General features: G+C 37.5%; 1 protein-coding gene across 2 annotated transcripts; it reads right to left on the reverse strand.

Annotated features, from left to right (window-relative positions):
- Positions 1 to 4,486: 4,486 nt before the first annotated feature.
- LOC150008668 (transforming protein RhoA-like) lies at positions 4,487 to 5,076 on the reverse strand. Of its 2 annotated transcripts, XM_090278993.1 has the most exons (2): positions 4,913 to 5,076; positions 4,487 to 4,660 (listed from the first exon to the last, which is right to left on the reverse strand). In XM_090278993.1, the coding sequence occupies exons 1-2, from the start codon at positions 5,066 to 5,068 to the stop codon at positions 4,487 to 4,489; spliced, it is 330 nt and encodes a 109-aa protein (XP_090135119.1). In that variant the 5' UTR covers positions 5,069 to 5,076. The 2 variants fall into 2 exon arrangements, with proteins under 2 accessions (XP_090135119.1, XP_090135118.1); XM_090278992.1 differs by having other exon boundaries at positions 4,487 to 5,076.
- Positions 5,077 to 18,047: the final 12,971 nt, after the last annotated feature.

Here is an 18,047-nt window from a genome sequence, read left to right on the forward strand (position 1 = left end):
TGTACCAAAGTTAACTGAATAGTAAATAAGGAGACATTCTCTGTATACATATATTAATACACGAAGAAGGAATGATAGAAAATTGCGATTTTGAGATTTGTAATGAATAAACGAATTTATTCATTTTATATTAACATGACGAACAAGGAAACTATGCCTCTTAATGGAAAAACACACCATCACCTATTTAAAAATCTTGCCCCCCAAAATTGAACCTGATTAGGAAATATAAAGAACATGTTAAACAGCATGGCTATGCAATCAGGAAAATTCAATCTATGGAAAAATCACAGGACAAATGAACTTCAACCAATAGGTTGTAGGAGAAAAGGAAAAAAGGTGGAGAACAGTGTAGCTTGAAAGAGGCTTACTTAAAATACATATGAAGAAATGTGTGAACTTATATTAGGTTTCTATTGTTGTGTAACAAATTAGTGTAACACTAAAAATATTTATCTCACAGCTTCTGAGAGTCAGGAATCCATGAGAGGCTTAGCTAGGTGTTCTGGCCCAGGATCTTATAGGTTTGCAGTCAAGCCACTGGCTGGGTTGCAGTCTTTCAAAGGTGACAGAAGATGGGTGATAGAAGATCCATTTCCAAGATGGCTCACTCACAGGGCTTCTTGAGTGTCTACAACATGGCATCTGGCTTTCCCCAGAACAAGTGATCCAAGCGAAAGAAGTCAAAATCACTCAAACTGATAAAACATTACTTCTGTATTCTATTAATCCCAAAAATGATTGCTGATACAATGTGGCAGGGAACTACATAAAAGCACAAATACCAGGAGGCTGGCTAACACAATTTTGCCTTCAAAGATTCACATGCTTCCTGTATACAAAACACTCATCCTCTCCCAAAATTCTCCCACTCATCCCCTTACAACATTAGCTAAAAACCTAGAAATTGAAAACCAAGGCCAGGTATGAATGTGGCTTTTCAGGTGTACTTCCTTAAGCACAGCTCCTTAAATAGAGTTCCTCTTAATAAAGGACCTGTAAACAAAGACACACAGCATTTGCTTCCACAACCTAATATAAAATGGGTAGGATAACCATGTATATTTAAAAGGGGGGGATGAGGCACACAAGTTTACAGAAACTTTGAAATCCACCTGGGCAACCTGATTGGTAGTTCTTCGATTAAAATTCAAAACCTGAGAGTAATTCTCCATGACCCTTAACTTGGCATTGTAGTCTCTTGGATTCACTCACTGAATCATCCTTCCTTTTCCATGTTTAAAGTTGTGTAGTTCTCTGCCTGTAGCAGCTTGGGTGTTCAAAGCCTATTTTTATTTGGTTCTCCGTTCCTTCCAGCCCAGGCTGGCAAACAGCTTGCTAATATAATGCTTTTAAAAAGCCTCTTAAAAATTATATTCTGCTAATATAATTCTCTTAAATAAACTTTGTGGGTCTCCTGTGAATTTTATTTGAGTTCACACCATTAAACAAAGCAACACTCATAAATCTCTTTCATATAAACCCTTTTCTACATGGGTTTTTCATGTACCACACCCTTAAACTTAGGAGCCCTGTAATTTGATTAAGAGGTTGTGAGGCACACCCTTTATGTTTGAATGAAAAGACTCTGAGTTACCACATTAGATATTTTTGAGGTCTTAAAGGGCTTTACAACTACACCCTCAATTTCATATCTTCTTGTTAGTGCCCTGGATTTGTTATTTGTTCCAAGCCATTTCCTAACTTTATATCTGTCACCTGAAGAGGCTGGGAATCTTCAAATCTCGCAAGGTCTGGCTCCTCTGGAACAGCCCTTTAACTTATCTCTCTCCTTACACTTTACTATAAGCAACAAGAAAAAACCAGGTGACATCTGGCTGGAAATCTTAGCTAGACCACCCATTCATTAGGCATATTTTCTATTGTACTATGCACATAACTGCAGATGACAAAGTTGCAAAACTTTCTGCCACTTTTCTCCAATTTCCAGTAAAACTATTCTAATCTGTCAAGACTTCATCTGCAGCCTCCTAAGTGTTATCATGCATCTACAATTACTTTAAGGCTCTTCAAACTCCTTATCACTCTCCTTCAAGTCCTTCTACCTTCTGTCCTCTGCCACTTCCAAAGCAACTCTTACATTTTAGGTTTTTATGTAACCATTCCACTTTTAAGCACCAAAGACTCTTATTAATTTTCTATTGCTTTATAACAAATACAACAGTGGGAAAAAATGTATTGCAAATCCATGGACATGGATACATCCAACAATGATAAGCAACAAACCAATTCACAAAATATTATAACAGGATTCCGCCTCTATAAAGGATAAAAAAAAGTAAAACAAACGTCTTGTTCAAGGGTGCAAATATAAATAAATCTATAAATTCAAGCAAAAGTGATAATCACAAAATCAAGGTAGTGATTTTCTCTAGCTACTGGAGGTAGGGAATAGGCTAAGGAAAGAGCACACAAGGAATGTAAAAGTAGTATGATTTTACTTGTTGGTTTAGCTGAAACAATCCTGGTTTGCCTATTTTTCTGGTATAGTAATAGCACTCTTTGACTCTCAAAAGTGTACTGGTTTGGGTAATAAATTATATGTTTATCCTTTTTAAAGTAACTTTTTACCTTTAAACTGGATAGAGGCATTTGGATCTTTATTGTACAGTTCTTCCTTATATAATACAAGTGTTTTACAAATATTCATTTGAAACTAGCCAATATTTGATAATACAATTTAAAATTTAGGCAGTGACAACATTAAAAAAATAAATATGCGTGTAGGATAAATGTATATAGGATTTGAATGAAATCCTCATCTTCGGTGGATGTGGAGATAAATAACATACTCATGTCTGGCATTGTGTTAGCCCTTTACAGATATTACTTCATCTTCATAGCAAAATTTTTAGATAAATATTATTTCCATTTTACACATGAAGAATCTGAGGCACAAAAGAAGTATACGTAATTTAGTCAAAGTCATACTGTGACAGAAAAATCTGAACCCAAGCAATGTAACACCAGACTACATACTCCTAACTAGAATTCCAGAGTCCACCATAGGTATTCTTAATCTTTTCTTGTGCCATGGATCCTTTTGGCAGTCTGATAAAGTCTAGAAGGCCCTTTTTTTAGAATCACATTTTAAATGCATAAAATATGTATAATATTATAAATGAAACCAATTATACTAAAATACAGTAATCAAGATGTTCTACAAAAGTATGCTACACATATACCTTTTAAAGTGCATTATACATATGCTTCTTATTTGTTATGCACCAAATAAAATATAGCAGAGGATCTAATAATATCTATAGTTTTTAAGTAATGAACACCAATTGTATGCTATCTTGAGATTTCTACAACTATAGTAAAGTAGTGGGAAAATACCTGTGATTTTTATTGGTGAAAAAGTCACCAATATTTCTAATAACATTGGTTTATTACCTATGTTTACAGTTAAAAGAAATGCTGAATTTCACTTTGAGGTTAGCAAAAATTAAGGTGCAATGCTTTTCCCATTGAAATTCATAACCCTTAGTTTTAAGACCTTTATACATAGACTTCAAAAAAATTCTTCAGCTGACTTTTTAAAAATTAATTAATTAATTTGTTTATTTATTTTTAGAGAGAGGGGAAATGAGAAAGAGAGGGAGAGAAACATCACTGTGTGGTTGCCCCTCACTTGCGCCGCCAGCTGGGGACCTGATGTGCAACCTAGTCATGTGCCCTGACTGGGAATCGAACCAGTGACACTTGGCTCGCAGGCCGATGCTCAATCCACTGAGCCACAGCAGCCAGCACTCTTTATTTTGAAATACACTTTCTAAAAAAACAATACATTTTCTGTGGGGATGACAAATATCAGTATTAGAAAATCCAATTACACAAAAAATACTATATCTAGTCAAGGGAAGATATATTTATTTTTTGGTAACATACATTAAATGGCACTAATTACAGGGTGACTATAAGGTAACTAACATGAAACCATGCAACTGTAACTTTGCCACAGCTACATGGACTTGGGCCTTTCTGGCTGAGCATATTTTGAAAAAACTGGATGCCCATTCCAGATCTATGCCAATGAAATCTGTTCAGGAATAAAGTTCTGAAGTGGTGACTCACCAAAGTATCTTGCAGCTGACAGATGACTGGCAAGTCATGTTAGCTATGAAGTAGTTACAGCCTAATTCACAAATGTTACCATGTTACCGTTTCTTTCTAGAAAGAACAAAGGAGTTAAGAAATTCCTTAAATCAGCACCTGGTGTGTCAAGTGGGTATGCAGAGGAGGGCTGTTAAGAGCAGTGTCAGAAGGACCCCTGCGGGTCAGGTGGGTAGGACATCATTCATTAATAATCATGGTTGGCTTCTAAATACTGGTAGCAAGATGACTTCCGATTTGTAATCTTAGGTAAATTATAGCTAAATAAAAAAGGCCAGTAACCATACCCTAAGATTAAGAAACAGCACTTCAAAATTAGCTGCATTAGTGTCGTGCTTGCAGCAGGGTTTCACAAGACAAGGCACCCAGATTTTTTCCTCCGATGCTTGACTTGCAGAGCAGCTCTCGTGGCCATTTCAAAAACCTCCCACACTCCGTCTTTGGTCTTCACTGAACACTCCACGTACCCAAAAGCGCCAATCACGCTTGCCATATCTCTGCCTTCTTCCGGCTCTACTGGCTCCTGCTTCATCTTGGCCAGTTCCCGCATCATGTGCGCATTATACCGAAGATCCTTCTTGTTCCCAACCAAGATGGTGGGCACGTTGGGACAGAAATCCTTGACTTCTGGAGTCCATTTTTCTGGGATGTTTTCTAAACTATTGGGGCTGTCAATGGAGAAGCACATCAGTATGACATCGGTGTTGGGGTAGGAGAGGGCCCTCAAGCGATTATAATCTTCATGCCCGGCTGTGTCCCACAAAGCCAGCTGTACCTGCTTTCCATCCACTTCGATATCTGCCACGTGGTTCTCAAACACCGTCGGTACATACGCCTCAGGGAACTGGCCCCTGCTAAAGACGATGAGCAAGCAAGTCTTGCCACAGGCTCCATCACCAACGATCACCAATTTCTTCCGGATGGCAGCCATCACTTACAAATGTGCTACAAGACCTCGGCGTTTGTGGCAGAAGTTCTACAAAGTGCCTTGAACTTCTCAGGTGAAAGGCACTCAGGGAACGGCTCCGACTCAGGCCTCTCTGGCTGAGGATGCCTGTCTGTGAGTCGAAAGGCTCGGTGACTAGGTGGGTGTCTGAGGCTGCGATGGACTAACGAAAGAACCGAAAGAACCAAAAGAACCAAAAGAACCGACAGGAGGGCAGTGGGGCGCGGGCTGTGAGTGTGGGTGAACCAGGATGGGGAGCAATGTCTCAATTCATAGACTTTCTGACATATATTTTACTTCAGAGAGGTGATATTCTCGACCCCTCTTTCACTTTCTGGTTTGGAGTTATAGTCAAAATGAGATACACAAATAACTTAGTTTACTAGAAATAAATATTTATCTATGTGGTGTGCTTAGGTTGGGTTTGAGAAACAAAATGTTAGAATGAAGAGGTGAGTGTATAGAAAATGGGAAGCTTGGAAATGCTTTAGATGTTTTATTTGGTTCCAATCATTTACATTGCACATAAAGTTATTCATATAAGAATTCATTATTGATACCACTATGCATTGTGGTATTTTATTTGTCACTACCTGTAGCAATGCAATAATCAAAAAAGAAAAAAAAATAGCTTGACACTTTTTAAAAGTTTCCTTGGGCTAAAAGAAAAACATCTGACAAATTTTTGATTTGCCTTTCTCATGATTTGATGTCCCAGCAGAGCAACTGGGGAACCTAATTCTGACCAACAAGGAGGAATTGCTTGGCTAATTGGAAGTGACAGAGACCTTGGGAGAAAACAACCACATACCAAGGATAATTATAAGAAGGTAACATGGGCCCTAAAGGATAGTGTCAAGAAACCTGAAGCCTCCAAATGAGGTGAGACTTGCAAAAAATGCTAAAATAGGACAAAGAATGGGCTTTTTAAAATTCTGTTCAGAGCCAGAGGATGATCAAGGAAAGGAAAAACCCACTTGCAGTTTCTGGTGTAAGGTTTGAGCTGACAGAGAAAGCAGAGCTCCCTAAATATTATTTTGCTTCATTCTCTACAAAGGAAACTTAAGTGGGTTGACATACTAGAAAGAGCTAGGTGATTTGTGGGGTCAGGCAGACCTGGGTTTAATTCTCCTTTTCAACACTTACTAGTTATATTAACCTGGATCTCCTTTTTCTCATCTGCAAAATGGAAATAACTGTATCTTTCTAATAGGATTATTCTGAGTAATGGAAGCAACACACCCAAAATACTGAGCCAGGCTCACAGTCTTGACTCAGTAAATAGCAACTTACTAATATTATTGAAAAGAGCAGTATAAATATTAACAAGAAGCAATACTCTTCCCAAATAGGGGAAAACATTTTAAAAAACCTAACAGTTCCAATTTAGATTCTCTCATCTGATATGAGTGACTTATCTTGAAGGCTTTTGAGGTAGGAGGTGGGGAGTACAAATGAGACCTGAGAACAATTGTCTTCATCTGTGAGGAATTATGGGAAACAGAATAGGTGCTAAAACACCAAGTGCAGGCAAATGTCTGTTTTCAGGGTAAAAAGTGGAAATCTAAAACCTGTAATTATTTACTTTTTGACTCAGTGATATTTTCTCCCATTGGTGTAGTATTCATTTGCCCAGGGAAGGGGAAATGCAAAAAAAAAAAAAAAAAAAAAAGCAACTAAAGCAAGAGAATAGATTGGATTTTCCAAAGGAGTGTTTAAGTGAAGACACATGTCTTGAAACCTAAGATAGTAAAAAAAAAAAAAAAAAAAAAAAACTGGTTTCTTGAATAACTTCAATGCTTTGAGAGGTAAACCTTGAAGGAAGAAGGAAAAAATTGTATCCTAAAGCTAGATGTAGTGGATTGAATGGTCCCATCCAAAAAGATATGTTCATGTCCTAATTCCTGGAACCTGTGAATGCTACCTTATTTGAAAAAAGGGTCTTTGCAGATATAAGTAAGTTAAGGACCTTGAGATGAAATCAGTCACTCTAGATTGTCTTCTGGTCTGTAAATTTAATGACAAGTATCCTTATGTGACAAAAGAAGAAACATAGAGAAGGCAATGTGACCACGGAGGCTAAGACTGGAGTAATGTGGCAGTAAGTGAAGGAATGCCAACAACTACCAAAAGCTGGAAGAGGCAAAAAACAGGTTCTCCCCTATGTCCTTCAGAGGAAGTGCAGCCCTGATAGCACATTGATTTCAGACTTCTGGCCTCAAAACTAATATAAGAAGGTAAATTTCTGTTGTTTTAAGCCACCATTTTATGGTTTTTTGTTACGGTAGCCCTACATAGTTACTCCATAGAACCTAAAGGGAATCAAGTGATATCTCTTATAGATTATGTTGTCTTGGGTTGGAAGGAATGAGGGGTTGTGAAATGGGTAGTGGAGGGTGCAGAAGGTCTGAGGGACTCTTGGAAGAAATATGTAAACTAGAGTGGAGTTAGCAATTTACAGAGTACATGGTCTGGGCTTTTACAGGTTGTCAACTTGAGAGAGAACTGACAGGGTTACCATGCATTGCCAGAACCAGGAAGTCATGTGGCAGGCAGCTAATCAATATTTGAAGTTTCCCCCCAAAGTAATTCATGTCATCAGAGAGAGTTTCTGTTTGATTGACAAATACTTTCCACTCTGTAGCAGAAGTAACTGCTGTCTATATGCTGATACTTTTTACTCAATCCTATCCAAACTTCTTATAGGAAAAAGAGTATCTTTTCAATATCCTCTGGCAGCCTCAAACACTCAGAATAAAGAAAGGATCATGGACAATTAAAGGGGTTCCAGTGATATAGAATGGAATACATATCACTTGGAAAACTTTCCTTTAATCTTTATTTGACTGGTACTTTATCCATTCAATTGGGAGTCCCACCTCTAATCCCCAACTGGGACCACATTGATCCTAGGCAAGAACCTAAAAGGAATTATTAAAAGGGTGCTATGGGAGCATCTATGAGAAAGCAGTGCCATGGCCAGGTAGCCCAGTTGATTAGGGTGCCATCCCAATGTGCCAAGGTTTTGGTTTGATCTCTGGTCAGGTCACATATAAGAATCAACCAATGAATGCATAAATAAGTAGAACAACAAATAAATCTCTCTCTCTCTCTTTCCCACCCCACTCTCTCTTTCTCAACCAACAAATAAATAAAGTATTTTTTAAAAGAAAAAGCAGTTTGAGTTTACCAAGCAGAACTAATTTGTTCTATTTTATTTTCTTCCTCACAGGATTACTAGACTAGTACACCAATGAAATGCAGTAGACAATATTTATTGTATCTGTGCCCAATAGGCATTGACATTTTTTATCATATCCTTATGTATAAGTTGGGGAAGACAAAGGGTTAGGTGATAGACTGACTCCTGGATAGCAGTCAGCTTCTGCCGAGGTTTTTAGTGTAGAAGCACAGTCCCTCACTAAGTCAACACTATATTTCATTGACTTGATAAAATATACTCACATAGAATTCATATTTATCAAAATTTTACCTGATTCAAAGATGAAAATGATAGGGTGTTTTACAAACCTTAGAACAGTTTGATGTTGAGTCTGGGCTAAAGTCTAGATAGCCATATTTAGAATTATAAAATTTTAAGATTCTAACCATGTAAGCAGCCCAACAAACTAATATGGATTTTTAAGTTTATTCACTCATTTAGGTGTCACAAGTTAATGGAACATCTACTCTGTGTAAATGTCTATGTTGGGCTTTAGAAATTTAATTAAGGTATGGTTCTTGGAATGCAGGTGTTTAATATCTGGTGAGTGAAACAGACTTGTAAAGAGATAATATATATTACAAATAAATTAAATAAATACTCATTGTAAGGCCTTATATTTAGTAAAAATTAAAAAACAACTACAGGTACCAGTCATATAATATGGTACTTATATAGCACGGTTTTGCTCTAACACGATATGACTGTAGAAGATATCCAGGAATTACTGGTAGAAGAAGAAATTGATGAAGCAGTTTTGGTGGAAATGACATCTGGAATGTGCCAAGATAACTTAGGGGATGATAGCACTGATGAAAATGAAGAAATTGAACAGTTTACTCTAAAAAAGCATAAAGGCCTAGACGTAGCCTAACAGTTAGTCATATTTCTTAAATGAAGATCCTTGCACTGAAAGGAGCACAAAGTTTAAGGAAGAACTTCAAAAGTGCTTAGCACCGTAGAACAAAATTTATAAAGATTTCTCAGCTAAAAGCAGGCAATCTAAAGTAACAGATTTTTTGCAAAAAGTACAGCATGGAAATCAAGATAATGCTGAAGAAAGTTCAGGGGATGAGGATATCTTGTCAAAAAGAAAATGCATTGAGTTAATGGAACTTAGTACTGATGATGAAGAAAACATTACTTAATTCACATTAATATGTAATACTTTTGATGAAATTGCTTTAATAAATATATTTCTCTTAATTATAAAAATATAGCATGGTTTGTTTTTTTTTTTAATTTTTGGAACCTAACCCCCCTTCTTGTACCAGTTCTTTGTTTCGTATAACACAGCTTCACATAACACAGCATTTGTTAGGAACCTAACAACCGTGTTGTACAATGGTTACCTGTACATTTAGTCCTGGCCAGTGTGGCTCAGTTGGTTGGGCATCCCACAAACCAAAAGGTCACTGGTCAGGACGTGGCTGGGTTGCAGGTTCAGTCCCCAGTTGGAGCTTGTATGGAAGACAGCCCATCGATGTTTCTTTCTCACATCAATGTTTTTATCCCTCTCCTTCTCCCTACCTTACCCTCTCTTTAAAATCAAAAATCAAAATAAAATTTATTAAAAAATAAAAACAACTACATTCAGTTGTTTTGGATGGACTGGCACTAACATGTGGACACCTTTAAGAATGGAAAAGAAGGGAGATCCAAGATGGTGGAGGAGTAGGTGGAAGCTACACTAACCTCTGCCCAGGACCAATCTGGAATTACAACTTAATTGTGGAGAAATCATCTGGAATAACCAACTGAACACTAGCTGGAGAGAAGTTCTAAAACCACGGAGAGACAAAAAAAGCCGCTTCATCACAACATGACTGGTAGGAAGTGAGGAGACGTGAAAGGGCTGGTTAGGCTCCCACGGGTGGCAGCTGAAGGGACTGAGAAACAGCTCAGCAGCTGGGGCTTCCCCCTGAGAAGGGCAGGGTCTAAATCCTTAGCTGGGCTTCCCAGCCTACAGCAACAGAGTGGAAAGTAAAATAGCATCCAGGTGTGAAAAGCAGAAAGCCACAGGGTTTTTTGCTGGCCTGAAAGAAACAGCTAGAGACAAAGAGCTCAGCTCTTACAATGGATCATGTACAAAAATATTTTTGCACCCACTTACCCTAGGCTCAAGCAGACGGAGGGCAGAGAGGATTAGAGACGCTTGGGAAGAATTTGGGGCAGTGGCTTTGAGGAGAGAAATGAGGGAGCAGCCAACTGGGTCCCAGTGCTGAATCATTCGCCATATTGCAGGCAGACCATTCCCCTCCAAGTGTCATCAGCCTGAGGAGAAGCAAAAGCCCCACCTGCAGGAATTAATCTGCCCCACCCTTAGTGCTTAAGCCTGACAGCTGATCACAGATTGAATAGATTAACAACTAAATGAGACAGACACAGGTAGTAGATCTCTGGTAGTCTCCAACAGGCTGCCTAAGCCCAGACTGGTACATAGTCTGATACCACCGGGTCAGATCCAGGAAATGCAGATCAATCTAAAAAGCAGCAACAAATAACAAGAGTCACAAAAATGGGAAAATGGGGGGGGGGGGAAACCCATCGAAAGGAAAGGAGGAATCCCCAGAAAGAGTGCTAAATGAAATAGAGGAAAGCAAACTATCAGACATGGAATTTAAAACATGGATTATAGGGAGGCTCAATGAACTCAGCAAGCTCAAAGAAAACTACGAAGAACTTGAGGGAAACTCCAGGGAACTCCAGGTAAACTACAAGGAACTTACTGAGAATTACACCAGCATGTAAAATGACATACAAGCTATCAATAAGAGCCAGAAGGAAATGAAAAATACATTTCTGAATTGAAGAACACAGTAGAAGGAATTAAAAGCAGGCTTGAGGAAGAAGAAGATCAGGTCAGTGAGCTGGAGGACAATGTAGAAAAAAATTTCCAGACAGTGCAACAAAATGGAAAAAGACTGAAAATGAATGAAGAGGTTTTAAGAGAGCTGCAGGACAACATGAAACGTAATAATATCCGTATCATAGGAATACCAGAAGAAGAAGAGGAGCAAGGGATAGAAAACCTGTATAGAAAACTAATGACAGAAAACATCCTTAACTTGATGAGAGAAAAAGTCACACAAGTCCAGGAAGCACAGAGGGTCCCAATGAAGATGAACCCAAAAAGGTCTACTTCAAGACACATCATAATTAAAATGGCAACATTCTAAGACAAAGAGAGAATCCTAAAAGCAGCAGGAGAGATACAGCTAATAACATACAAGGGAGCTCCAATAAGGCTATCATCAGATTTCTCAACAGAAACACCATAAGCCAGAAGGGAATGGCAAAAAATATTCCAAGCAAAGAAAAACAAAGGCCTACAACCAGAACTACTATACCCAGCAAGGCTCTAATTCAAAATGGAAGGTGAAATAAGGAGTTTCCCAGACAAAAGAAGGCTAAAAGAATACATCTCCAATAAATCAGTATGGCAAGAGATGCTAAAGGATCTGCTTTAAGAAGATGAAGAAACAGAGAGAGAGAGATAGAGGAACACATATACAAAGGGGGAAAATGACAATGAATAAGTACCTATCAATAATAACCTTAAATGTAAATGGATTAAATGCACCAATTAAAAGACATAAGGTATTGTTTTGAGACACACCTCAAAACAAAAGATTTACACAGACTGAAAGTGAAGGGATGGAAAAAAGTATTCCAAGCAAATAGACATGAAAAAACAGCTGGGATAGCAATACTTATATCAGACAAAATGGATTTCATAGCAATGGCCATAAAAACAGACAAAGAATGGCATTTCACAATACTTAAAGGAACAATCCGTCAAGAAGATATAACCCTGGTAAACATATATGCACCCACAAAGGAGCACTCAAATATATAAGGAAAATAATAGAAGACTACAAGAAGGACATCAACAGCAACACACTCATAGCAGGGAACTTTAACACCCCATTATCAACAATGGACAGATCTTTGAAGCAAAGAAACACCAAGGATACTGAGGTATTGAACAACACTCTAGATCAAATAGACTTCATTGATTATATATATATATATATATATATATATATATATATATATATATATATATATAACTTTTCACCCTAAACAAGCAAAATATACATTCTTTTCAAGTGTACATAGAATATTCTCAAAGATAGACCACATGGTAGAACACAAAACACGCCTCAACAAATTCAAGAAAATTGAAATTATATCAAGCATGTTCTCAGATCACAATGGCTTGCAACTGGAAATCAACCTCAAAGAAAATACTCTAAAACATTCAAACTCATGGAAAATAAATAACATGCTATTAAATAATGAATGGGTTAACAATGACATCAAGGAAGAAATCAAAAAGTTTCTTGAAACAAAGGATCATGAACACACAACAACCCAAAACCTGTCGGATACAGCGAAAGCAGTCCTGAGAGGAAAGTTCATGGCAATAGAGGCCTACCTAAAAAGGATAGAATAATCTCTAATAAAAAATCTAACCTTACAGCTACAAGAACTAGTGGAACAACAACAAACAAAGCCCAGAGCAAGTAGAAGGAAGGAATTCATCAAGATCAGAGCATAATTAAATGACATAGAGACTGAACAAACAATTCAAAATATCAATAAAACCAGGAGCTGGTTCTTTGAAAAGATAAACAAAATCAACAAGCCTTTAACCAGGCTCATCAAGAAAAAAAGAGAGGGCCCAAATAAATAAAATCAGAAATGAAAGAGAAATCGATACCACAGAAATACAAAGGATTGCAAAGAATTATTACAAACAACTATATCGCAAGAAATTTGACAACCAAGATGAAATGGACAAATTTCTGGAAACATAATCTCCCAAAACTGAATCAAGAGGAAGCAGAAAGCCTAAACAGACCAATAACAACTAGTGAAATTGAAGCAGTAATCAAAAAACTTCCGGCACACAAAAGCCCTGGACCAGATGGCTTCACAGGTGAATTTTACAAAACATTTAGGAAAGAACTAACTCCTACCCTTCTCAAACTATTTCAGAAAATCCAAGAAGAGGGAAGACTCCCAAACTCGTTCTATGAAGCCAGTATTGCCCTAATTCCAAAACCAGGTCAAGACTCAACGAAGAAAGAAAACTACAGGCCAATTATCACTGCTTAACATAGATGCTAAAATCCTCAACAAAATATTGGCAAACCAGATCCAGCCACACATTAGAAAGATCATACACCTGATCAAATGGGATTCATTCCAGAGATGCAAGGATGGTTTAATATTCGCAAATCAATAAACGTAATACACCACATAAACAAAATGAAAGACAAAAACCACATGATCATATCAATAGATGCTGAAAAGGCATTTGATAAAGTACAACACCCATTTATGATGAAAACTCTCAGCAAAATGGGAATAGAGGGAGCATACCTCAACATAATTAGGGCTATGTATGAGAAACCAGAAGCCAACATTATACTCAATGGACAAAAACTGAAAGCATTCCTTCTGAGATCAGAAACAAGACAAGGATGTCCACTCTCTCCACTCCTACTCAACATATTTTAGAAATTCTAGCCACACCAATCAGAGAAGAAAGAGAAAAAAAAGGCATTCAAATTGGAAAAGAGGAAGTAAAAATGTCATTATTTGCAGATGACATGATAATATACATAGAAAACGCTATAGACTCCCTGAAAAAGCTACTTGACCTAAAAAGTGAATTTGGCAAAATATCAGGTACAAAGTCAATATTCAGAAATTGAAGACATTTCTGTACACCAACAATAAAATATCAGAAATCTAGAAAAAAAATCCCATTTACTATAGCAACAAGAAAAATAAAGTATCTAGGAATAAACTTAATCAAGGTGGGAAAAGACCTGTACTCAGAAAACTACTTAACACTGAAGAAAAAAATTAAGAAAGATACGAATAAATGGAAGTATATACCATGTTCATAGATGGGAAGAATCAATATCATTAAAATCATACTACCCAAAGCAATTTACAGATTCCATGCAATCCCTATTAAAATACCAATGACATATTTCACAGACATAGAACAAGAACTTCAAAAATTTATTGGAATGAAAAAAGACCCCAAATAGCCAAAGCAATCTGGAAGAAGAAAAACAGAGTAGGAGGAATCACAATACCTGATACCAAACTATACTACAAGGCCATGGTAATCAAAACAGTCTGGTACTGGCATAAGAACAGACATATAGATCAATGGAACAGAATAGAGAGCCCAGAAATAAACCCAAGTCTATATGGTCAACTATTTGACAAAGAGGGAAGGAACATAAAATGGAGTGAAAAGAGCCTCTTCAACAAATGGTGTTCGGAGAACTGGACAAAGACATGCAAAAAAATGAAACTCTAGACCACCAACGTACACCACACAGCAGAATAAACTCAACATGGATCAAAGATTTAAATGTAAGCCATGACACCATAAAAGTCCTAGAGGCAAACACAGGCAGTAAAGTTTCAGATATCCCATGTAGCAAGATTTTCACTGATATATCTTCTAAGTCAAGGGACATGAAGGAAAACATAAACAAATGGGACTACATCAAACTGAAGAGTTTCTGCTCAGCAAAAGAAAACTTCAGCAAGATGAAAAGGGAACCAATCATATGGGAAAATATATTTGCCAATGATACCTCAGACAAGGGATTGATCTCCAAAATATATAAAGAACTTATGCTACTCAACACCAAGAAGACAGACAAACCAATTAAAAATGGGAAAAGGACCTGAACAAACACTTCTCCAAAGAGGACATACAGAGGGTCCATAGGCATATGAAAGAATGCTCAATATCACTAGCCACCAGAGAGATACAAATTAAAGCCACAATGAGATACCACCTCACACCAGCCAGAATGGCCATCATCAACAAATCAACAAGTAATGTGTACTGGTGAGAATGCAGAGGAAAGGGAACCCTAGTCCACTGCTGGTGGGAATGCAGACTGGTGCAGCCACTATGGAAAACAGTATGGAATTTCCTCAAAAAACTAAAAATGTCTCTGCCTTTTGAACCAGCAATTCCATTGCTAGAATTATATCTGAAAAATCCCGAAACATTACTTCTAAAGAACCTATGCACCCCTATGTTCATAGCAGCACTATTTACAATAACCAAGTGCTGGAAACAGCCTAAGTGCCCATCTGTAGATGAGTGGGTAAAAAAAACTGTGATACATCTACACAATGGAGTCCTATGTAGCAGAAAGAAAGAAGGAATTTCTACCATTTGCAACAATATGGATGGAACTAGAAAGAATTATGCTTAACGAAATAAGCCAGGCAATGAAAGAAAAACACCATATGCTATCATCTATTACAGGAGACTAATGAAAACACAAACAAACAAGCAAAATTGACCCAGAGGCATGTAAACAAGGAGTAGACTAACAGTGACAAGGGGGGAAGGGGGAGGGAGAGAAGGGGCATAAGAAGGGGAAGGGTCTAGTCAAAGAACATGTATAAATGACCCATGGACATGGACAACTGGGTGGGGAACGACTGTAGGAGAAGGGGTGGACAGAGTGCGGAGAAGCAATAGGGAAAAAAGTGGGACAACTGCCATAGAAAAACAAACAGAAATTTTTAGTGGGGGGGTGAAAGCAAAATAAATTAATAAATGAACCAGCCAATACCTCCTCCCCAACAACAACAAAAATACCTTCACATGTAGGAAAGTGAAAAAATATATAAAGTATGGAAATGCAATTTTAGTGAATATTAGAAGCACAAGGATTTCTCTTCACACTGTATATTTTTTTCCCTACCTGCTCCCTCCAGAATTTGGCATTCTGACGAAGTAAGTAATAACATAAGGTTCTTTGCATAAAACTAATAAGACCAGTTGTTAATAGAGGTTTTGTTGACCAAAACTTTGACTGGAATGTCATGCCTAAAAGAGGTATGCTTGGTCTCTGGTTGTTACCAAAAATCCCTGAGGAATTGGAATTAAGTCTCATAGGTGATAAAAGTCCATAAGAAAAAAGGCCTGGTACCTTGGTTGGTTGTGTGGTTCATGGCAATCTTTCCAGGGAAGGAACAAAGGTTGTTTTCCTGAAAGAAGGCCAGAAGAGACCCTAAGACACAATGGAAAACCTGAAGGACCTGGAAAAGACAGGTGTTTACAGGCAAGGCTGAATATCAGGTATCTGGCTCAGCCTCTGTGCCCTGAAGGGCAGACTGAAAGTCACCCTAAAGATTCCTGTGTAAGTCCCAGCAAAGCAGACTTAAAGATCATATGTGATCATTTGCTGCTCTTGTTGTGTTTATGCAAATGAACAGGATAAATTAAAACTGGACTTAATGCAGTCCCTTTAATGACAAGGAGGGTAATCTTAGGGAGAAAAATCGTGATTTAAGGAAAAGCACAATGCTCAATGGTAGACTATAAAGTAGTGCAGCTAACTGTCTCTAAAGTTTATTTTCATTTAAAGTTTGTTTTAATTTGAAAGTTAAACTAGGTTTGTGACATCATCAAATATGCTTAATTTACAGGTAAGAAGAATGTGAAATGACTTTTAACTGGTTGTCTTCCCATTAAGACATCTTGCAGATTTAGAGACTGGTTTGTGGGTTATATTGTGTAAATTAACATGTGTGTTCTGTTTTCATAGGGCATAAGCCTATAATCTCATTACCTGAGTGATTGTCTGTTAGTACAGGCCTCACTTAATCCTGCCTGCATCGCTGCCTCCTGGGACTCAACAGTTTGGCTGAACTAAGTGGTTGGTGAAGTACAGAATGGTCTGTGGACTTCAGTTTAAAACTTGTTTCTCTTTTCCATCCTAATGGCTTGGACGGAAAGGGCCCAGAGGTCTGAGAGGGAAGGAAACACTAAAATATCCCCCTTAGCCCAAACTACGTATAGTGGGCAAAAGGGCTTTGGACAGGTGTGATGTGCCTTGCACACCTTCCTCCAAAGAAGCCTTTATTTTTTCCTAATGTGGCACTTTGAAAAATTTATCCCTGCCTTTTGTCACCTAGTGGTTATGGATTGAATGATGCATTTTAACCCTGTTGCCAATTCTGTTGCCACCAGGATACAACAAGGATGGCAGCCTGTTAAACCAAGCATGCCGTTGTCCAGGGACAGCCAACTGACCTGGAGTCTGCACGATCCTTCCCCATGTGGAAAGTCCACCCTCCCCTCCACACCTCCACTCTTATTAGGGATTTCTGGACCCAAGAGTAGGTAGGACAACAACCATATCCAGCTTGAAGCATTTAGAGGAGCATGAGACCTTCGCCCATTGTCCTTTATAAGATTATAGAGCATCTTAAGTCTGAGAGGGGGAAACTGTTACAAAGCAGGGGTCCCCCCCCAAATATAAGTAAATAAATAAATAAAATAAAAATAAAAATAAAAATAAAAAAGATTTTAAAAAGTGGAAAAAATATTTGCCAAGAATATCAGGGTTTATTTTCTAAAAATTAACAAGTATTTAAAGGAGGAAACACAAAAAGTCAATAAAGATATAGAAATATTTTAAAAATCTATTCTCATTGTAAGCAAATCAAGGTCACAAATTTAAAAAAAAAAGTGTTTCATGCTTACAAAGTTGTGGTGAGATGGACACTTAAAAAATTACTTTATATTTCAATTACAGTTGACATTCAATATTATATTAATTTAAGGTATACACTCCACTGAATATACATTATGTAACAAAGTGATTATCCTGCTAAATCTTATACCCATATGACATCATACATAGTTACTAGAATATTATTGACTATATTCCC

This window comes from Furipterus horrens, unplaced genomic scaffold, assembly GCF_987537825.1.
Source record: "Furipterus horrens unplaced genomic scaffold, mFurHor1.1.pri manual_scaffold_5, whole genome shotgun sequence".
NCBI classification, from domain to species: domain Eukaryota; kingdom Metazoa; phylum Chordata; class Mammalia; order Chiroptera; family Furipteridae; genus Furipterus; species Furipterus horrens.